The sequence below is a fragment of the Parasteatoda tepidariorum genome, chromosome 6 (assembly GCF_043381705.1).
Source record: "Parasteatoda tepidariorum isolate YZ-2023 chromosome 6, CAS_Ptep_4.0, whole genome shotgun sequence".
Classification (NCBI taxonomy): domain Eukaryota; kingdom Metazoa; phylum Arthropoda; class Arachnida; order Araneae; family Theridiidae; genus Parasteatoda; species Parasteatoda tepidariorum.
This window is the reverse complement of record NC_092209.1, coordinates 82275871-82299686: the sequence shown is the minus strand read 5'-3', so window position 1 is coordinate 82299686 and position 23816 is coordinate 82275871. Positions and strand designations below refer to the sequence as shown.

General features: G+C 29.3%; 2 protein-coding genes across 8 annotated transcripts in view; one reads left to right on the top strand and one right to left on the bottom strand.

Moving 5' to 3' along the window:
• Nucleotides 1–13600: 13600 nt before the first annotated feature.
• On the bottom strand, nucleotides 13601–16911 carry LOC122269626 (zinc finger protein 271-like). Its single transcript, XM_071182794.1, has one exon. The coding sequence runs from the start codon at nucleotides 15089–15091 to the stop codon at nucleotides 14036–14038; it is 1056 nt and encodes a 351-aa protein (XP_071038895.1). The 5' UTR covers nucleotides 15092–16911; the 3' UTR covers nucleotides 13601–14035.
• Nucleotides 16912–17024: 113 nt separating this feature from the next.
• Nucleotides 17025–23816, top strand: part of LOC107449997 (serine/threonine-protein kinase pelle) — a 31927-nt gene continuing 25135 nt past the window's right edge. The window contains exons 1-4 of one of the 7 annotated variants that reach the window (XM_043043563.2): nucleotides 17132–17153; nucleotides 17251–17368; nucleotides 20297–20394; nucleotides 21009–21191. In XM_043043563.2, the coding sequence (XP_042899497.1) occupies nucleotides 21152–21191 (40 nt within the window). In that variant the 5' untranslated portion in view covers nucleotides 17132–17153; nucleotides 17251–17368; nucleotides 20297–20394; nucleotides 21009–21151. Of the gene's footprint in view, nucleotides 17369–20296; nucleotides 20395–21008; nucleotides 21192–23169; nucleotides 23663–23816 lie in introns of those variants that run through there. The other 6 variants (XM_043043558.2, XM_071182792.1, XM_071182790.1 and 3 more) reach the window with 6 other exon arrangements.

Below are 23816 nucleotides of genomic sequence, written 5' to 3'. Positions count from 1 at the left end.
TAAAAATATAGGAACATCCAGAGTAACTCTTTTAAGTGATTAAGTTGCAAAATTAGTCGCAACGTTTTTTTGTTTTTTTTTGGTTAATGGCGGGCACTTGGGTCTATTTCCCATAGGCCTCAGAAATGCGAGAATTGCTACTCTCTTATCGTTACCCAGTGTGTACCTATGGTAAAGCCCGGCTGTGGAGTAGCGTCGCCCACGTCATACGACCACAAACCCGTTTATAGGGCGGGTTACATTCACACAGAAGAAAGGGCATAGAACACAGAGAGAGAGAAAGAAACATCCATGTCCTAAGCGGAATTCGAACCCGCAAACATCGGCTCCGCAGTCAGGCGCGCTAACCACTCGGCCACCTAGTCGCCCCAGTCACAACGTACTTTCTCTGAATAAAAGCCATTCTCTGAATTCCCGCGGGTGTGGATTCCTGATCCTCAAAATAAGGGAGGGGGTCAGGAATCTACAAATAAGACTGGGTACGGCGCAATCAACCCTGGTCCATTCCGCCCTCAACCAGGACCGCCTCGAAAGGAGAAATTGGGCGAGTCGGCCCTGTTTTAACTTTGGAGTCTAATATAGTTCGTCTATGTAAAGAACTTCCCTAGCCATTATTCTGGAGTAGTGGGGTTCATTATGGTTACGAGGTTTAACTATTTCAAGAACTCAAGTACCCCACCAGAGGAAATATTTATACGCGAAATAGGGGGTAAACAATATGGTCCTATAGGTTACTATCAATGCATATATATAAAAACGTTAAAATGAGAAAATTCGCAGTCAATATTAGGTATTACAACATGACCCTATATCTCTCAATATTGATCCATAGTAATCAAATTGGACCACATATTATATTACCGGGTACCAGTGTACCAAAGGAAATAATTATAGGCTAATTAGGGGGAACACAATGTGGTCCTATATGTTACAATGTTAGTATATATATATATGTGTGTGTGTGTGTGTGCTGAATAGCGTTAAAACGAGGAAATCTCTTTGAAATGCGCTTTTTCTTCCTTCCGTAGCAGCAAACAGCTTTAGACATCGTGGAGAGGGGAATTTTTTCTATAGACAAACTATATCTCCTCATAGGTTCTCCCACACCTGCACCCCCTCTTACATTCAATATGGACTGCTTGTGAAGCAGACTAACGAGATGTGAAACCAAATATAGCAAGGTGAAATGGAATGATATTTCATAGGAAATGTTTCTTTTCTTAACATGATGGTCGCCTTCTTATGAATGTCGGGTAAAAAAAATTTTCTTTAATGATTTGTAGTTAATAAAATGTTACAAGTTAGCACGTGTAGAGGGGAAAAAAATAGCTAAAAATGGCTACCTGTCAAAATATTTGTACTGTGCGCAAAATAAAAAAGACAACAACATGAATAAATATATATGATCAGAATAACCATGTATCATGAATAAATATATCGTTATAATGATCAGATTTTCACATCACTCGTAATGGTTCCTGAGGGTGACTTCGAATATAACTAATAATTAAGTTACAAAATCAGATGCGAAAACGTACTTCTTTTGAATAAACAAACATGGTTATTCACAATTCCCTCCGCCTGTAAACTCCATTTTTCTTTACTACAATTGGCTTCAGTGGTACATGTTACTGCCATCTACCGGCAACAATTAAAACTTGAATACTTTCGGAATAATTTCATATGTTCTTTTCTGCCATATTCGTCTTCGTTTTTTTACTATAACGCTTCAAAACCTCAGAGGGAATTATGAATAACCCTGATATATATATCGCCCTCACAAATGAGTAATTTAAAAATATCCATAAGCAAATGCAGGAGAGTAATACCTATTTTTACTCCGTTGCCAAGCAACCAAGTTCAGACAATGAAAAAATGTTCTGTCATCGTTAATCGGAGAGGTTTATTTATTAATAGGTAATAGAAAATGTTTCGAAGTTTTCAGGCAATAGACATTTTCTTAGCTGATTTCTGATCAAAAAGCTAAGATTTTTTTTTTTTTAAAATCTTCTTTGAAATTCTTCTTTTTTAATTTTCTTTGAAGAAAATTTGAATCGATTTATATATTAAGATTTTCTAAGCTTTTAGAATGTAGACATAGAAACTTTTCATCTGACATTTTTTGCGTTTTTTTGTTGTTTTTACATCCTTTATACGAGGATTTCATACTAAAATTAAATTTGCATACATAATTTTATATTCACGTGGTCCTTCAAAAAAACTAAGAGAACTGAAGTATCAATATTGTAACTATAAAATTATCTTTAACTTTAAAATTAAATTTTGAAACCGGATGTTTGGAGTCAATGAAATTGAACATTTTATCTTTTAAGTTTTGTTGCCGCCATTTTAGTATCTTAAGGAACTTACGAACTCTGTTTAAAAGGTGAGTATCTTATCAGGTATATACATAGTGAGTGACAATCGTAAAATAAGTGTGCAAATTAAGGAAGGAAAAAAAAAAAACTAAGAAATCATAATAGTGATATTTGGTGATAAATGTAGCTGATTGTAGTTGAAGAACATGTTGAGCGACATTTTATGGTATGATTTTATGGTGATAAATGTAACTGATTGTAGTTGAAGAACATGTTGAGCGACATTTTATGGTGTCCGACATTCCTTGGAAAATATGGAGATCAACCGAGTTAAATTAATATGTAAGAGGTGAAGCTTCTTAAAATTTACATTGAAAGATAATAAAAGTAATCACACATGGATGCGAATTTATTTTTTAAATTACATACATTCTTCAAAAATAAATGAATAAATAAAATAAAAAAAGAGAATTTTAGTTATTAATCTCAAACAATGATGGGATAGCTGAATTGATTACTCAAAATTAAGATTATGACACTGAATAAAATCAATTTTTATAGTCCAGTGATTTATACATAAGTCGGTAAAAAGTCGCACTTTTTTACATTTTCACTGAAAAAGTACTTACATTCAAAGTAATAACGAATAAAAGATACTTTTTAAAATTACAAAATTAAAGCAAATAAAATGACACTTCTGTTATTACTCTTAAATTATGATGGAAATTTAGTTTCTTCACTAAAATGGAAAACCATTTATCACTTATTACGACAAAGTAATAAATTGTTAATGCCTCCTTTGAAATAAGAATTCGGCAGAAGATAAAATCATCTTTCAGTAGACCTCAAGCAAAGTAAACAAATTGCACTTGCCTTCGAGTGTGTGACTGCTTGTAGTTTGTCGGTAGAATCATCGGAAACGGTTGATGAAATGCTTGGAACAGGCTAAAATTTCAAGATACTTCAACCAAGAAATTAATAAATCGATCCTTGGCAGCTGTTTTCAATCAATCTTGAAGAAATCTGTAATTGTATAGTTGCCCAAGAAGCAATAACTACACTGGTGGACAAAATTAAGAGATGGATGACATTTCCCCAATTATCTAAGAAAATACTGAACATAAATAAATGAAATTTGGTATGGATATAGCTTATTCCATGATAATAAAGTATGCAAAACAAAAATGAAAGTGCTATTCACTGGCAAGACCTATTGCCAATAAACCCAATGTAGTCTGAACTTAAGGATAAAAGAGGACAATAAAAGTGAGGCTTGTACAGTGTGTGTTGCCTCTAGTATGGTGTATGGTCACCCCTGACAGACAGACAGCATGCTGTTAATAAGGGAGTTAAGGAGGACTCGTGGAAGATCCTCCCATTCTTCCACCAGAGCAATTTTTAACTCCAGAATGGTTCTGGGGGGAGGTTGGCGCATCGCAATAGCTCTCCTAAGAGCATCCTAAGCATGTTCAATAGGATTCAGGTCAGGGGATTTGACTGGCCAATCCATTCGTTAAATATCTTCGCTTTCTAGATACTCATCAACCATGAGAGCCCTATGTGGTCGCGCATTGTCATCCATAAAAATGAACTCAGGGCCAGCAGCGCCCCTGAAAAGACGCACATAGGGCTCTAGGACATCCTGCTTGTACCTCTGGGCGTTCACGGAACCATTGTCAAACACATGGAGCGGTGTGCGGGTATCTTGCATGTGCGAAAATGCTTTCCATCTCTTAATTTTGTCCACCAGTGTAGATAGAAATCGATAAGATAGTCAGTGCTCAGAAATATATGCGTACAACGGTTGCAGAGAAAACAGGATTTATAATTCCTTGCATTCCTCAGGCGAAAATAACGTTTCTACTAAAAGAATTAGTACCCCTTTTCCATTAATTTTGCTTTTGAATACATATTTTTTTTTCCTATTCCATTACCGTTGATATGCAATTTGACGGAAACGTGTTTAAAAGAATTAATAGGTCTAGAGAGAAACAAAAGAAACAATGAAAAATAAAAATTATGAAAAAATACGACAACCAAAGCTGACGTCTTCAGGGGGTACCAGCTCCGGAAGCCATAAATGCTAAACCTTTTATATCGAGAGAGCACGTCAAATGTCTAAATTGCTCTCCCTGAACCCCAAAGGTCTTGCCAAAGTCTAGTAAGAGAAAGAGCTATACAAAATATAAAATACATCAAGCAAATACAAAAGTATAAAATCAAGACTAATACATAAGAATAAAACGTTCAAAAACTTACCTGAAAAAAAATCCTTCAACCAAATTACTCTACTGACTACCAAGCAACAATCAAATTGAAATGAACGAAAAAACAACGTCCCCTAATTTGATGCGCAGAAGGAAGAAAAAAGAAAAGAAAAAATAGGAAGAAAGTAGTGACATCATTAATAGAAATTATTAACCGGGGCAACTCGGTCAAGACTTGATCCTGCCCCATTAAAAGAACAAACGAGACTAATAATTCTCAATCATTTTCTTAATTTTAAAATCAATATTACAAAAATTAAAAGGAAAACCATTATTTTCCAAATTATTCAAAAATTTACTTGTTGACTCTCGAAAACTCTCGACATTATAACAAATTTTATTAATGAAGACAATTGAGAAAAAACTAAATTCTTGAAAATTTTATTGCACAAATTAGCATTAAAATTACAGAAGAAAAAAAACTTTAAATTTAAAAACCTTTCTTTTATCATAAACACCAATTTTAATTTGTTTATCAACAATATCAATTTCAAAATCTAAATATTCAACATTTAAGCAATTTTCATTAGTTTTCTTCAAAACCAAATCTTTAGGATATATATTAAAAATAAAACCATAATTATCACAATGAAATAAAATTAAATCATCAATATATCTAAAAGCTTAAGATCACTAAACTTAAGAAATTTAGCTTAAAAAAAAATAAAATAAAAAATTTAAAATAATATTAGCCAAATCACTAGAAAAAGAATTACCTTGTGGAACCCCTATATTTTGTTTACAAAAATCAAGGCCATTAAAAGGTACATTATCAAAAAGATTAAACGTACAAATATCCATCCAATAAGATGTATCAATATTTTCATTAAATAAATATTTATCAAAAATGCCACTGCAAATTTCAATTATTTGTGCATGTGGTATACTGATTTCAAAGTCAAAAGTATTATTATTAGAAACTACATTATTATGAATAAAATTCAAAACATTAACGTTACTTATCAATAACAATATTTTTCTCATCTTTAATCTGAAGCAAAATTACCTTAAGAAAATTAAAAAACTTTTTACTAATACAAGAATTATAACAATTTGTACCACACGCAATAAATCTAAATTTTACTGGATTTTTATGAAATTTAACCATAGGAAATAGTTAAATTTCACCTATTAAAAGAATTAATAGGTGTATAGAGGTGCATGGATTGCCGAAGTGAATTTTTGGATACGGCGCTATCAATAACAACCCTCGTTAGATTAAAGCAAAAAAGTTAGCATTGCATTATGGTCAGAGCTGATGCAAGACTCCTTCTTGTGCACTACAGCCTATGACAGGCCGCCATCCCATAAGTTTTTGCCATCTTGATCTATTCTGCGCCATGGCTTTCCAGTTTGTTATTCCCATTACCTTTAGGCCCCTCTCAACAGCCTCCAGCCACCTAGTCGGTGGACGACCCCTTTTTCTTGTACCTTCTGGTTTAAAAAAAGTTGATGCAAAACTTCTAGCATTTATAAAACAACATGCGTTTAAAATTTACGTTGTTTTAGAATTGATCTAATTTAAGAAAATGATTTATTTAATATGTTTACCTGTTCTGCTGCGAAACTATTAAAAACACACAAAAATAAATATTTAAATTTTTACCAGCCTTTGAAATATAATTATGTCCATAGATGAGAACATATAAACTTTTAATTTACATAGATATAGAAAGTAAATTCACTCTAGAAATAAGATGTTTCAGAAGAAGAAAAAAAAACGTTTTTGTTTTCATTTCTAACGAAAGAACTAACAATAACAGAAATATTAAAACTTTGATTGAAAAAAAGAACAAAATCAAACTATGACATGTAATCTTTTGACTAAATAAAACGATTATTATACAATAGAATTTTGATTGAATACAAAGAATAATCATTAGGCTTAGCGGAAAGAAAACAACTCATAAATAATATTAAATGACAAATATAAAAAATAATAAGGAAAATAAACGTATCTTTTATGATTGGATTTCTTCTCGTGAAAAGAAGATTTTACCACACTTATTTAAAGAATATCAGTACCATATTTTATTTAAAGAATCTTATAAACGAAAATTTTACTTTCTTAATTGCCGAAAAGTTTAAATCGTTCACAAATAATAAGCACATCTAGAACAGGTAGTGTTGCGCAAACGTTGATTTACATATTTCTTGATATCGTTTTGTGATATTGGAATGGACATTCTGCTGATTTATTGAAAATGTGTTCTGACATAAGTTTATGATATTATTTTGTAACATTAGAACGATCTTTCGCTAATATTTATGAAATCTGTCCTATTTTAGTTTTAACTAAGATTATTTTATTTTAAACTGTAATGATGAAAATATTTAAATGAAACTTAATTTCGTCACGAAAGAAATGACTGAATGATATTTTGGCAGCAATATGAAAAAATATATATGGGTGATTCTCACGAAACATGACAATTCGGACCAAAAACTTTCTTCAAATTTAAAGTCTTTAAAATAATTAAAAAAAAATTTTGTATACTTCTTTAGCTACACTTATTAATATCTTATAGACAGCAGTGTAGTTTATTGACATTTGCTCGAGAAAAAAAATAAAATAGAAATTCACCAAATCTTGAATGCCAGGAAAATGACATATTACCTTAAAAGTTTAAAAAACAGTCATTTTAAGTTAATAGTAAGTAACTCAACTTAAGCCTTTATGTTAGATGGACCATAAATTGCTTAAATTAATTCTTTTTATCCACTGTAGAAAGAAACAAAAAAATTTTTGTTGCTGATATGTACAGAATAAAATTGTGTATAATAATCAATCATTAAATAAATAAATAACTTTGATTACATCCAAGCATATTACAATCATACATAAACTTGGTATTAGGTTAATATTTGCTTTCCCTCTTTACAGTATTAGCAGTTAAAAAGAATTTCTGGTAACACTTCAATGTCCTGGCATTCATAAGCCAGGAAAATGACAGCCAGGATAATGACAAATTCGCCATTTTATAGCATATAACTTTACTTTAATTTAATATTTTGGCCGAAGACGTTTATATTCTGCAGAAAACAACAGTATTTCTTAAAATAACTCAGATAAATCTATGTAGTTTTTGTTATTAATGATTTCAAGAAGCCAGGAAAATGACAGCATAAAAACCTACTCACCTTGAAAAATTTTTTGAAATAGATTTTGAGCCAGAAAATTGGTTCTTTATTCATGCAACAAGACATGTTCAGATAGGAGGGTATCTAATCAATCTATTAACATAAGATATTGATTCCTGGCGCTATCTATTTTGGTTATAAATCACTAAATAAAAGTAGCCAGGAAAATGACAGATTTTCATGGGACAAACAAATTATTGACTGAAAAAATTATTTTAAATAAAGTTTTAGCAAACAATACCCTCTGAGTATATTCCAGAAATGCTTACATAGGATAAGATAAAAAAAATTAGATTTTGAAAAATGTATGGGAAGTTTTGAAGCTAGTTATTATTGGAAATATCGTTTGGGACATGCCAGGAAAATGACATTTTGATATTCAATTAAATATTTCAAGTATACAAAAAAGCCATGCTAGTGCAAAGTCATTTTAAAATGCTAACAGCAATGCTATTTATTAATTTTTTTTAAAAAAATGTTCTTTTAGTATTATAGTATTAGATCTTGGAGCAAGGGACAGTGAATGTCATGTTTCGTGAGAATCACCCATTCAGGGATGTGATTGACAAAAACACAAAAAAGAGGAAGTTTATAACTGTAGCATTAAACGTGCAAAAGAAAAAATGATATGAATTCAATAGCCAATCTGATAATGATTACATTATTATCTATTCAAATAAATATAAATAAATGGTAATTATGTTCTTAAATAAAATCTTGATTAAAATAATTTTTTTTAAATAATTTAGATAACTTTGAGTAACTATGCATAAGCACGATTTTATGTATCACATCATTTTAAAAAACATTTCTTTAATGGTCAAAGGACCTTTATGGACTTCCTCATCAGTTCTTTGTTTCTTCGATGGTCTTTTATTAACATGACTGATCTGTAGACTGCGTTTTGCAGACTTTTGATCATCAGTGTTGATAGGACAAGAAAGTTCATTTCTCACACAATTTTTAGAGGCCTAAGAATCGCGATGTTGGATTTCAAAATCGCGTGAATAAGAATTGCGATGCTTGATTTTAAAATCGCGTGAAAAAGCATCGCGATGCCGGATTTTAAAATCGCGTGAATAAGGCGATATCGGATTTTAAAATCGCGATGTTGAATTTTAAGATTGCGCGAATAAGAATGGCGATGTTCGATTTTAAAATAGGGTGAATAAGAATCGCGATGTTCGATTTTAAAATCGCTTGAATAAGAATCGTGATGTTGGATTTTAAAATCGAGTGAATAAGAACCATAATGTTTGATTTTAAAATCGCGTGAATAAGAATCGCGATGTTCAATTTTAAAATAGCGTGAATAAGAATCAAGATATTGAATTTTAAAATCACGTGAATAAGAATCACGATATTGGATTTTAAAAGCTCGAAAATACAAATCGCGGTATTGAATTTTTAAATCGCGTAAATAAGAATCACGATGCATAATTTTTAGAGTACGTGAATACTTATCGCAAAGAGTAATGTTTAAACCACGTATAAATACGAAAATCGATGTTTGATATTACAACCGCGTGATAACGAATCGCAATATTGAAATTTAAAAATAGTATATATGAATACGAATCGCGACATTGGATTTTAAACTAGCTGGAATATGAATCGCGATATTGGGTTTTAAAAACGTTTAAATACAAATAGTGATATTGGGTTTTAAAAACGCTTAAATACAAATCGCGATATTGAATTTTTAAATTGCGTGAATGGGAATTACGAGCAATGATTTTTAGATCGTGTAAAAACGAATCTCAACAAGTAACTTTTAAATCAATTAAATACAAAAATCGATGATTTACATAAAAATCATCTAAATAAGAATCGCAATTTTAGCAGATTCTGGCCCAGTTCCTAATATTTAAAATTCTGTAAATCAGCCAATCAAAAGAAATCAAATATCAGATGCCGAAACGAAACTGCTTGGGACTTTTTTTTTTCAAATCTATAGCAGAAGTCGTGGTTGTCAAGGCAACGGCGTACATGACGAAATTCTACCCATTTTCTTCTGAAGATCATTTTCTCAGGAGGTTACTGCAGGGGGGGGGGGTTTGTCTCGAGTTCGACNTATATCGTTCGTTCGACTCCCCAAAAGTTTTTGGAACATGGTCGGAAATTTTAAAAAGTCTTTCATCCCTAAAAAGATAAGAGAGTAGTGGAGTAGGAGACGGCATTGTTTTACCAAGGTCAACCACTTTTACCCCAGCCAGCAGATTGACATGTGAAGAAAGGTTTATTGGGGGCTTCAATACTTTCGCTCCGCGGAAGAAAAACATTTTCAACAAAATATCATTTGGTGCATAAAAAAATTTTCCGCGCGGAAATTTATGAAAAAGAGCGGAAGATATGAAAAAATCTGAAAAAAGCGGAAATCAGCGGATCCGCGGAAGAATGACATCCCTGCCATATATATGAATGAAAAACCTTGAAACAGTAACTTTTACTAAAAACTCTAACATGAAATTGCATCTTTGTCTTCTGAGTTGGGTTCAATTTAAGAAGGTAATAAAAGACAAAAAATTAATGGCAGAGAATTTTTTTTCCAAATCTAGTTCAATGAGACACAACGATTAAAAATACCTTTCTTCTTAGAAAATGGTATTTTTAATCGTTAAAAGATAAATGATTAAGTTTGAAAAAAAAAAACATTCCATTGTTTGTGTTTGGGAATTATAATTTATCATTAAAAAACAAAATAAAAAATATTACAGGGTGCGCAGCCAGATTAAGCACCTTTGAAGCACTCAAAAAATATTTTTTATTACTCCCCCCCCCCAAAAAAAATCATTACTAGAATCTGTGCAGTAACAAAAATTATTTTTTCCTATCATTTTAAAGTTATTATTTTCTAACCATAAAATCAAAAAAATTCAAAAACATTTTCAAAAACTTAACATAATCATGATAAAACAACTAGTTTCTGATAAATATTGCAGAGAAAATTATAAAAAATCATGAATTTTTTGTAATTTAGATACAGTAAAGAAAAAATCTCTTCCTAAAAGATAAAAAATTAAGCACTTTCTACAAACACCAAATAAAAAAGCACCTTTATGGGCTTTTAAAAAACGTAAATCAAAAATAAGCACCTTTAAGCACTTTTTAAAAACGCTACGCACCCTGTGTTATAAAAGAGAAGAAAACAACATTTTTTTGAAACACTAACAATTAATTTTGTAAAATTTAAAAGTTGTAATTGTGATAAAAAACAAAAGTCATAACAAAAAAGAAAGAGAAAAATAGAAAAAGCAGTTTTTTTTAATTGCAATGCAATTTTTTTTCTTCTAATTATTTAAACTAACAATTATTTAAAAAATACTATTACGTAAATTAACAACTACTTAACAAATACAAATAATTAAAAATAATCAAAGTTAGAAGGTTTAAAGTTTATTTCATGCATTTGACCTTTTTAATTAAGCTTATTTATTGCACATCATTTTGATAGTTATTACCTTTAAAACTAAAAGATTTTAGTGGTATAAAAATACACAGTTTATCAATTGCAAGTATGAAATTAAATAATTATAAAAAATGGAAAATAATCATAAATATAATAAAATGTTTATTAATAATATAGTTATAAATATAAAGTTATAAATTATTGATAAATTAAATAACGATTATTATCTATTAAACTACCTTAGAAGACCTTGATTTTGCTGATGACATCGTACTCTTTTTCATCCAAATGGACAGACCTTCAGCTTAAAACAGACAAATTCAACAAATATTCAAATAGTGTAGGTTTATTCATAAACAAGAAGAAAACTAAAGTAATGAGAATAAATCAAAAGAAAAATGACAAAATTAAAATCGAAAATCACGAAATAGATGACATAGAGTCATTTAGCTATTTAGGTTCTATTGTAGATAAAAAAGGTGGAAGTAGTGAAGATATTAGACAGAGAATAATCAAAGCAAGAACATGTTTTAAGGGATTACATAAATTTTGGAGAGAGTCAAATATTGAAATAAAGACAAAAATAGTTGTTTACAAAGCTATTGTTAGAGCAGTACTATTATATGGCGCAGAAACCTGGAAACAGACTAAGATCGAAATACAAAAATTAGAAACCTTTCAAAACAAATGTTTAAGATTTATTTTTAAAATTTTCTGGCCTTACAAAGTATCAAATCAAAATCTATTAAAGAAAGCTAAAATAAAAACAATCGAAGATGAAATTAAAAAACGAAGATGGAGCTGGCTCGGACATATCCTTAGAATGCCCAAAGAAAAAATTTCATCTGTTGCGCTTACATGGGCCCCTGATGGTAAAAGAACAAGAGGAAGACCCAGACTTACCATCCAGCGCATGTTTTTGGGCGAATTAAAAGAATGTAGAATATCTGGCAGGGAGGAAGCAAGATCTATTGCTAGAGACATAAGGCGTTGGAGGGATATGCTAGAGGCCTTAAGTGCCCAAAGGCACATAGAGGATAAGTAAGTATTAACTAATATATTCGTAAAGCAAAAAACTTTCGATAATATAAATTTCAAAGTTTCGTAATATCATGATGAAATTTCTGAATGAATCATTTACGCTTATTTAAAAGCATTCAAAGAATGATTTTTGGAAAATTTAAGAATTAAAAATATATTTAATTTCCTGTTGTCATTTTTTATTTTAAGAATATTTCGCTTTTTTTCCCTCAAACTTTTAGTAAATATAGTTAGAAGAAGAATCGATTCATTTGTAATACATAAAATAATGCTAACAAATTTAATACAAATTCTTGAATAAAGAGCAAAGATTAAAATAAACAGATATTTAATTTGGACTATGTAATTGTCAAAATTAATGGGAAATTCATCTCCATCCCCTTTTAAAGAAAACGCACCCTTTTGTGTACTATGAGAAAGAGGTCACGACCCCCTCGCAAAGGGAAACTCTTAACTAGTCACTTTCTTAAGTTAATCTGTCCCTTTTTCAGCATACATAAACTTCAAGAGGAGTAATTTTTTGGAAGAAAAAAAAAACTCTAATTAAATCTCTCCTTTAAAGCACTTTATTTTCAAATGAATACTACTATAAAGTGAACAAAAAGACTTGAACTTAACTTAGTAAAAATATACTCCCACATTATAGTTGATTCCTCAAAGCTGCTATTAGTGTTTCTGGCTTTCACAAATTATAAACAGACCTTACACCACTTTATTTTTTAGATAATAAACTGAAAATAACTATGAAAAAAATATGAAAATAAATAGAAAAATAAAATTGAAAAAAAATAATAATGATAAATTTGGGAGAAACAAAATGCAGTTTTGTAGTGTGTACCATAATGTGATGTATAACCATAATGTATGCTTATTTTTAAAAAATGGTATCATGACCTACTTCGAAGACGCCCGCTAGATAGGTTTGTATAAGAATTTCTATTTCTTTAATCCAGGCTAGATGAGTGAACGTTCATTCTTTATTAAGTCGCATACGCATAATTATTACTATCAGGCTCTGTTACAGAAACTATTTAATAACTTGAAAATATGATGTTAATGTTTAAAAACTCTCAATTCGTTCCAAATTAAACACTTTAAAATATAAATCAAAATTTTAATCCTGCATCCCTATAACTTAAAAAACTATTACATTACATACATCAAAAATATGGTGTTAATAGGATAAACAATACTATATTTAGTCAGATGACATTTTTGAGAAAAACTCTTATTCCATTACACAACAACAAAAAAATTTCTCACCAGTAAAAACACAAACAGTAAAGTCAGCTTTTGAAAAATTAGAATGAGGTTTTTCACCAGTATGAATAAAACTACAATAAATTAGATGGACCTAAAGTGAAAAAAAAAAGAAAACTTTTAACAAGAATATGGCTTTTAAATAACATGAACATGACTGTGACTAGTTAGATAATTCTTTCTTGAAAAAGCTTTATTACATATTGTACTACATGAGTAAGGTTTGTTAACATTATGAAGACAACTAAGTTGAGTCAAACTACCTCTTAATGAAAAACTCTTGTTACATGCTCTACAAGAATAAGGTTTCTCTCTAGTATGAGCACTGCCCGTGAACCGTAAGATTACTTTTTGTGAGAAACTCTTATTATATGCAATACATGAATAAGGTTTCTCACCAGTATGAACATGGCAGTGTTTATTCAGAAACACTCTTTTCAAAATTTTCTTATTATAACAAAAATAAGGCTTCTCCCCAGTATGATCAAGACAGTGTTCATTCAGAGTTCCTCTTTCTGAAATACAAAAATAAGGCTTCTCACCAGTATGAACACTACTGCGCGTAATGAGTTTTGTGAAAATTTTTGGTTACATATACTTCATGAATAAGGTTTCTCACCAGTATGAACAAGACTGTGTTTTGTTAAACTACATTTTAGAGAAAAACTTTTATTACATATACTACAAGAGTAAGGCTTCTCAACAGTATGAACACGACTGTGTTTTTTCAGACTACCTTTTAGTGCAAAACTTTTATTGCATATACTACAAGAATAAGGCTTCTCCCCAGTATGAACAAGACTGTGTCCATTCAGGGCCCCTCTCTTTGAAAAACTCTTATTACATACACTACAAGAATAAGGCTTCTCACCAGTATGAACACGACTGTGTTCTGTTAGACTACCTTTTTGTGAAAAACTCTTATTACATATACTACAAGAAAAAGGCTTCTCACCAGTATGAACAAGACTGTGTTTATTCAGAGTTCCTCTTTCTGAAAAACTCGCATTACATATACTACAAGAATAAGGCTTCTCACCAGTATGAACACGGCTGTGTTCCGTCAGACTAAATTTTTGTGAAAAACTCTTATTACATATACTACAAGAATAAGGCTTCTCACCAGTATGAACAAAATTGTGTTTATTCAGACTAGTTTTCCATGAAAAACTCTTATTACATATACTACAAGAATAAGGCTTCTCACCAGTATGAACAATGCTGTGTCTCATCAGTTGACTGTTTTCTGAAAAACTCTTATTACATATACTACAAGAATAAGGTTTCTCACCAGTATGAACACTACTGTGTGTAGTGAGATGCCTTTTTCGTGAAAAATTCTTATTACATACACTACAAGAATAAGGCTTCTCACCAGTATGAACAAGACTGTGTTTATTCATACTACCTTTATAAGAAAAACTCTTCTTACATATACTACAAGAATAAGGTTTCTCACCAGTATGAACACTACTATGTGTAGTGAGATGACTTTTTCGTGAGAAATTCTTATTACATAAACTACAAGAATAAGGTTTCTCACCAGTATGAACATGAATGTGTTTGGTCAGACTGCTTTTTAGTGAAAAAATTTCATTACATATACTACAAGAATAAGGCTTCTCACCAGTATGAACACGATTGTGTTTAGTCATATTACTTTTTTCTGAAAAACTCTTATTACATATACTACAAGAAAATGGCTTCTCACCACAACTGTGTTTATTCAGATGCTCACTTTGAGAAAAACTCTTATTACATACACTACAAGAATAAGGTTTCTCACCAGTATAAACACTTGTGCAAAACCCTTATTGTATGTACTACAAGAATAAGATATTTTCCCAGTATAAATTAAGTATAAAAAGCAGTATAAAAAGCAAAAAAAAAAATTTTTTTCTTCACTTTCACAAACTTAAAAGATTTACCATTATCTATTAAAATATAAAAAAACTATAATTGCCAATTTTTATATCAATGTTCTATCATGCACAAGAAAAGCAAGCTATTATTCATTACCATAAATATGAGAAGGTTAAAAAAGTTAAATTCTATTTTTGAGTATTAAATTGTCTTAACAGAAAATATTTTCTCAGTGTGAACAGGAAAATAACAATTTAAATTTGTTGTGTATAAATATCAAATCATATGTATTTCGTGAAAGTGACAGACAGTTTAATTATCTGCATCTGCAATTTTAACCTATTTATAACTGTTTAGTAATGCACTGCATGAAAAGTTTGTTGAAAGTGTTACTTAAACCAAATTATTCTTTTTTCTTGATTAATTTATCACAATGACTGCTTAAATAAATTATTTCCATATTATGAACTCAAAACAATTTCTTTTTGTACACTTTTTAGAACAGAAGTAAATTGCTTTTCAATAAAAAAGTATATTTATGAACTACACTTGGAAACTTATAAACATACTAACTACAAACATTAAATTTCCATGTGCAAAAATATTTTTCTGTCAGAACATCATTGCAACTGTGACACACATTGCACAGAGAGTATTTGCTGTTAGTATCTCAACATAGAATGAGATTGTCTTTAATAATAATGTTTCCTTTCGCCAGAAAGAAATTACACACACACTTAATGAATAGCCTATAGATTATATAAATCGTACCGAAAACATAATCTTTAAAAAATTAAAAATATATTTGCATGCACAGTATGAATTTTATTTACTGTCAGCAAGAAAGTATTTTATCACTCACATCGATTTTTCCCCGTACATAGCAGATATTTGAATTAGATCTGCATGGAAATAACCTTTGTATAGCGCTATCTATATTGTTCCTGTTACTATGATGGTAATTCTCTTTACATTTGTAAGATTATGGAAATGCAGGCTTATAAATTTAATCCAAGTAGGGGAAAAATAAAACAGAAATAGGGTTAATTAAAGTCTTTTTCGGTATCAGTAAGAAAGCATGTTTTAATATAGTTTCTCAGCAAAGAATTTTTCAGCAAATAAGTACACATTTGCGGTGAACGTTGGTTACGTTATCGGTTGCCTACTTCAACACACCTGATGTCCAGAATCTTGGGACAGTTCTTAAAAAGTAAAGTAAGCTACTACAGAATATCAACTTGTCCTTTTCTTAAGAGAGCATTCATACTGCATTGTAGAAAACCGCATATGCTATTCTAAAGATGCCATTGAGAAAATGATTGGGAGATTTTTTGCGAGTATAGTATTTCACTAACGAAGTCGCGTTTGCATCTCAGAATTCACACACAGGAGTTTTAAGCATGCACTATTTTCGTGTCTTGAAGGAACATTATCACATTTAACACACCTCCGATTGCTTGAGGAAGAATGAGAGCCTAAATTGATGATCCTCTTATGTCGACGATGATTGAAAGTGCGTTGATCACATTCTGCGTCAATTAATTAGAAAATATTTGTAAACAAAATAGAAATTTCTATATATTTATAAATAATATTTCAAGATATCCATCTTCCATTTGAAGAGCCTTTAAATTTACGTTACGCGCTTCTTGTTGAAGAGAATGTTTATTATTTGATTTGTACATAGCTTGTATAATTTAGCTTGTAACTTTCAAATACTGGTAACACATTTTCAAATTGCAATTGATGTCTGTTAATTTTTCATTCATTGGTGGCAACAACACATGACGTAAATAAAGATGTTGGGATTTCCCAGTATTAAAACGTCTGCTTAAGATTTTAAGCAAGTTAAAGGTCAGTTGCACTTTCACAATTGACTTTTAACATTTAAGTTATTGAATTTTGACTTATTAGTTATTCTTGCAGTTATTTTTTTATTTCATTTTATTAGATAGCTATGTCTCAGCATCTTCTAGACTCTAGAGTGGTATATATACACGATTTACCTTATCAACCTAGAAAAGCTCTATGTGACATACTTGATGCCGATAAGAGCTGGGAAAAATTAGGTATTGTTGTTGTTTTGAAAATATTTTTGGCTAAAACTGGTTATTACTTCAGTCATAAATATCAGACATTAAATATCAGTTGCTGTTGATAATAATATTAGATGAGGCAAAGTAGGGATTTTTACACAAATTCTACAATGAGATGCCTTAACTCTGATTTATCCTTTTTCTACTTAATATAAAAAAAAATAATAATAATTCGCTGTATCTGCTTTAACCGTGCCCCAAACTATCTTAAATGAAGTTTTGATTATTTGAAGTATATTCCTCAAATAAGCCAGCAATAAGCGGAGTTCATTAAATTCAAAATTTTTACAGCGATTCGAATAGCCTAATATAATCACACGTTCTTTATACCAGTGAAAAAATAAATAATCAATAAATTGGCGGTGGTCAACATAACATTACCAAGGCAATTAATGTAGCTGAAAAATCTTCGCTGTTTTAAAAAAATTATTTGTTGTCTTGTCACTCCAGTTAGTGAATTAGCTAGGATACGTTTTTTGCTTCAGGAAATAAAGTAAATAATAAATATTGATCTATATTACAAAATCATACACAAATTTGAAAGACATATATGCAAGCACAATTAATCAGGCTTAAATAATTTCAATTTTATAATAATGTATTTGTGGCCTTTTTCTTTGACTTTACATTATTGGATTAAATAAAAAAAATACAGTATTAGAAGTTCTAGTGCTATTTTTAGTAGATGCCTGCTAAAACAGCGCCTATTACCATCAGCATGCTTAGACATTTTTATAAGGGTGGGCCTTTGAAGTTATAAATGCTTTGACATTTAAATGCAATTTCGATGTCTAAACACTTTTTGATGAAAATGTTAGTTCATAATAAAACTTTATCCATCATCATTCACTTTATGTATAAAATAGAATGTATGAGCTAAAAAAAAAAAGAATCAAAACAGTTTCAGGAAATACAGAAATATAGATATTTTTTATATCTAGACTGTTTTGAAAACGTAAAATATTTAATTTATTACAGTAATGTTTAGAATTATAATTTTTAACATTATAATCATTTTTACCAATTAATTCTTACAATATTTTTTATTGGTATTATATTATTTTATTTAACGAGTGACATTATGATGTCATTTGTTTATGTTACTTTCAAACAATACGCATGTATAATTTCTGGTTTTCCAAAAAAAAATAAATAAATAAATAATATTTTATTTAAGAATAATTTTTTTTTAAAGAATAAGTAGGGTTTACACAAGCAATGAAAATTTAGTGACCTAATAGGGCCATCTAGGTGTTCATTTGTGATCCAAAAACTTGTTAGGTACACAAACTTAAAAAAAACATCAAACTTTACAATTGCATAATTTAATTTATGGTACACATCAAAAATTATTAATTATCATTGATAACACTCTAAAACTAAGTTCATTATCTCATAATGATTAAAGATTAGTATTTATTAAAATTAATTTTAAAAAAAACCTGAAATAATATTATTAAATTTAATATATAGAATAAAATTCTGAGACAAAGCAAATGAAGAAAACAACAAAAAGTAAGAGGTAACAAAATGTTATATTAACAGTTAATTATCTTAAAAATATTAAATTTTAAATAAATACAATATTAAAAGAGAAAATGTTTTATTGATGACCAATAACAGGGGTCTGTCCAGACAAAATTTATTACCGTTTGACGGTACCTTCACAAATTCAACTTTAGGAAAAACGCTAATTTCACAAAATACTTTCTTAAAATTTTATTTTTAAATCCCTTAAGAAACGATAAATCCATATTTTTGTGTTGAATTTTTAATATAATTTTTAATTTTCACAAAATAGGTACCTCTAAGGAAAACCTCGACAGGCCCCTGAATAATATTGTCAATAGATGAATGCAAAGCACATCAGAGCATGTAAAGTTGAAATTTTAACAGTTAAAAAATGTTTGTGCTAGACACTTAGTTCTTCCATTTGAATTCTCTAACAACGTAAATTTTTTTTGTATGCATGGCATTCAATGCAAAGAAAAATTCTTTTTCATTACTATTTTGTAAATTCCAAATATTTAAAAGTGACTAATTTTTTGCTCATGTGATTGACTGAATGTTTAGCCGAACATTCGGCAACATACTTTTGAAAAAGTATTTTTCAACAAAGTATTTTTTTAAAAATTTGAGTAGATTTAATTAAAAATAAATTAAAATAGTATTTTTATCTCATCCTTAAGGATGTGTTTTCAATATATTTACTAAGCTCTAAAATTCATGTATTCTCAAATTTATGTTCTGGAAGACAGTTATATAGTAATTTTTAACTTTATTTTATTTTTTATAAACTTTTAAGTGTAATTTTTCTTTATAAAATTTTACTATTTATGAACCAATAAATTTTAAGCTGCTTTTATTTTTTAAAAAAATGAGACGAAACTTTATTTTATTTTTAGAATTTGTTTATTAGTCAATTTTTTATTATTTTTATAAAAAATAGCTAAAATGTTGAATTTCTTAAAGTTTTTTTTTTTGTTTTATTAAAGATCTATTCAAGATTTCTGATAGTTTGGTTTTGATTCAAATATGACTTTCTGTGTTTTTACGTATTATATCATGCACATTATATATCATGATAAAAACTTCATACCTCTCCCTGTCCTTGGCACTTTTCGGAAAATTTCTGAAATTCCACTTAATTTACCTTTCCTACTCCTATTAAGATTTCCACCAAATACCACTCAATAATTACCTCTCCTCTTTTGGAAGCGAACTTCAATTGCATTATTATTCTATCATTTGCTGCATTATTACTCTATTCTTTTCTGCATTGTTACTCTATGCTTTTCTGCATTATTTCTCTGCTTTTCTGCATTATTACTCTATTCTTTTCTGCATTATTACTCTATGCTTTTCTGCATTATAACTCTATCTTATCGCACTTTCTTGCAGAAATTTGTCCCCCACATAGTGGAAGTTAACTGTTTTATCCAGTTATGATTAGGAAGTGTTTTGTTCCTTATCATGTTCCTAGGAGGAAGCCGTAGCAGGTTAGTAGCATGCATTGTTATCGGCAGATATTTTGGTAAAGTTATACATATTTCGGCATTCTTTATTCGTAACACATTCTAAGAAAAAGTTAAGATATAACTTTTTTTTTAAATTAATTTTTTTAAGATAGTAATATTTTTGTAGTTTTAAACAAGCATGCATTTCACAAGTTATTTAAAAAATTTACAAATTTTTTTATTTAAAATTTTTCTTTAAGAGATTAAATAAACTGTTACAAATAAATAGTACATAGTTGGAAATTATATTCTTGTTTTGAAATCATTAACTCGTTTATTCTGATAGATATAAAGAACTTTTTAGGACCGTTTGGAACGAGGTGCAATTGAAAAACTGTTTTTTTTTATTTTTTTATAGAAATAAAGAACTTTTTAGGACTGTTTGAAACGAGGTGCTATTGAAAAAAATGAACATCATAACTTTTTAGCATTTTTGAAGCTTGCTTATTAATACATACATATACTGGTGCATATGCTGTACCGGCCTTAAGCAAAAGGTTTATATTTTATTGATAGGTGGCCTTTATTCTTTATATATTTGATGTCTCTTTGATAGGTGTTCTTTATTCTTAATATATTTAATATTTCTTTGATAGGTGGCCATCTGCAGTACGATGTGACAACTTTGATACTAATTGGGCAGTCAGTGTATCGAGATAAAAGTCCCACTTCAGAACTTTTAAACAAGTTTAGTGAGAAAAATGGTACTATAAAGCATCTCTTTGTTCTCCTGGCCAAAATGGATCATCAAAGGGCTATGTCGATTTTGAGACCCTATGGTAAGTATTTTTGTGTGTACTATGTTTAAGGTTTCAAATTTATTTTTTGTGTAAAAATCTAGATATAATCAAGTCTCTAAATACTGTTTTCTCAAGAACATTTGAAAGGATCTGTAATACGGGAAATTAATTGTATGTGGCTATATTTTGAAAAGTTTAACTGGTTAAAGTGCTTGTCATAATTTTCAATTTTGTATATTAAATATTAGTACTAACTCTTTAGCTGAGACAGAAGCTCTTCATTAAAATGATTGCTAAGTTTTTGAAGTATTACAAATAATTATAATTACTGTATGCTTCTGACTATCTGGCTTAGTACAAAGAAAAAGAATAATCGATGCATGCAAATATGAGAAATATTAAAGCACTCATCTGTACAGTACGCAAAAAAATATACATATATATATATGTGTGTGTCACTCTGAATAACTTTAGTTTTAATGATCGGATTTTAACGTACTAAGTACCAATCTTAATGGTTTCCAAAGGTGACTTCAAATATGTTAATTAATTAGTGCTAACTATTAAATTATGAAATCAGACTCAAAAATGCTCTTCTTCTGAGTAAACATGATTTTTCTTTTATATTTCAATTCCTAACCCTCCAAATAGGGGTTTAGACAAAATTTCGAAAAAATTGAATTAAAAATCGGCATGCTAAAAAGTTATATATACAGTAGAGAACCAATTATCCGGGATGCTCGGGACCATCGCTATCCCGGATATCTGAATTTCCCGGTTTTCTGGATCGACCAAAAAGTGTCGTTAATCGATGTTTTATCGAACCCGAAGTACAAGGAAAAAGTGTAATGCATAAAGTAAGAGAAAAAAGAAAGGTACTCCTAACTTTAAAAAGAAAAAAAAAANATAATGATTAAAGATTAGTATTTATTAAAATTAATTTTAAAAAAAACCTGAAATAATATTATTAAATTTAATATATAGAATAAAATTCTGAGACAAAGCAAATGAAGAAAACAACAAAAAGTAAGAGGTAACAAAATGTTATATTAACAGTTAATTATCTTAAAAATATTAAATTTTAAATAAATACAATATTAAAAGAGAAAATGTTTTATTGATGACCAATAACAGGGGTCTGTCCAGACAAAATTTATTACCGTTTGACGGTACCTTCACAAATTCAACTTTAGGAAAAACGCTAATTTCACAAAATACTTTCTTAAAATTTTATTTTTAAATCCCTTAAGAAACGATAAATCCATATTTTTGTGTTGAATTTTTAATATAATTTTTAATTTTCACAAAATAGGTACCTCTAAGGAAAACCTCGACAGGCCCCTGAATAATATTGTCAATAGATGAATGCAAAGCACATCAGAGCATGTAAAGTTGAAATTTTAACAGTTAAAAAATGTTTGTGCTAGACACTTAGTTCTTCCATTTGAATTCTCTAACAACGTAAATTTTTTTTGTATGCATGGCATTCAATGCAAAGAAAAATTCTTTTTCATTACTATTTTGTAAATTCCAAATATTTAAAAGTGACTAATTTTTTGCTCATGTGATTGACTGAATGTTTAGCCGAACATTCGGCAACATACTTTTGAAAAAGTATTTTTCAACAAAGTATTTTTTTAAAAATTTGAGTAGATTTAATTAAAAATAAATTAAAATAGTATTTTTATCTCATCCTTAAGGATGTGTTTTCAATATATTTACTAAGCTCTAAAATTCATGTATTCTCAAATTTATGTTCTGGAAGACAGTTATATAGTAATTTTTAACTTTATTTTATTTTTTATAAACTTTTAAGTGTAATTTTTCTTTATAAAATTTTACTATTTATGAACCAATAAATTTTAAGCTGCTTTTATTTTTTAAAAAAATGAGACGAAACTTTATTTTATTTTTAGAATTTGTTTATTAGTCAATTTTTTATTATTTTTATAAAAAATAGCTAAAATGTTGAATTTCTTAAAGTTTTTTTTTTTGTTTTATTAAAGATCTATTCAAGATTTCTGATAGTTTGGTTTTGATTCAAATATGACTTTCTGTGTTTTTACGTATTATATCATGCACATTATATATCATGATAAAAACTTCATACCTCTCCCTGTCCTTGGCACTTTTCGGAAAATTTCTGAAATTCCACTTAATTTACCTTTCCTACTCCTATTAAGATTTCCACCAAATACCACTCAATAATTACCTCTCCTCTTTTGGAAGCGAACTTCAATTGCATTATTATTCTATCATTTGCTGCATTATTACTCTATTCTTTTCTGCATTGTTACTCTATGCTTTTCTGCATTATTTCTCTGCTTTTCTGCATTATTACTCTATTCTTTTCTGCATTATTACTCTATGCTTTTCTGCATTATAACTCTATCTTATCGCACTTTCTTGCAGAAATTTGTCCCCCACATAGTGGAAGTTAACTGTTTTATCCAGTTATGATTAGGAAGTGTTTTGTTCCTTATCATGTTCCTAGGAGGAAGCCGTAGCAGGTTAGTAGCATGCATTGTTATCGGCAGATATTTTGGTAAAGCTATACATATTTTGGCATTCTTTATTCGTAACACATTCTGAGAAAAAGGATATAACTTTTTTTTAAGATAGTAATATTTTTGTAGTTTTAAGCAAGCATGCATTTCACAAGTT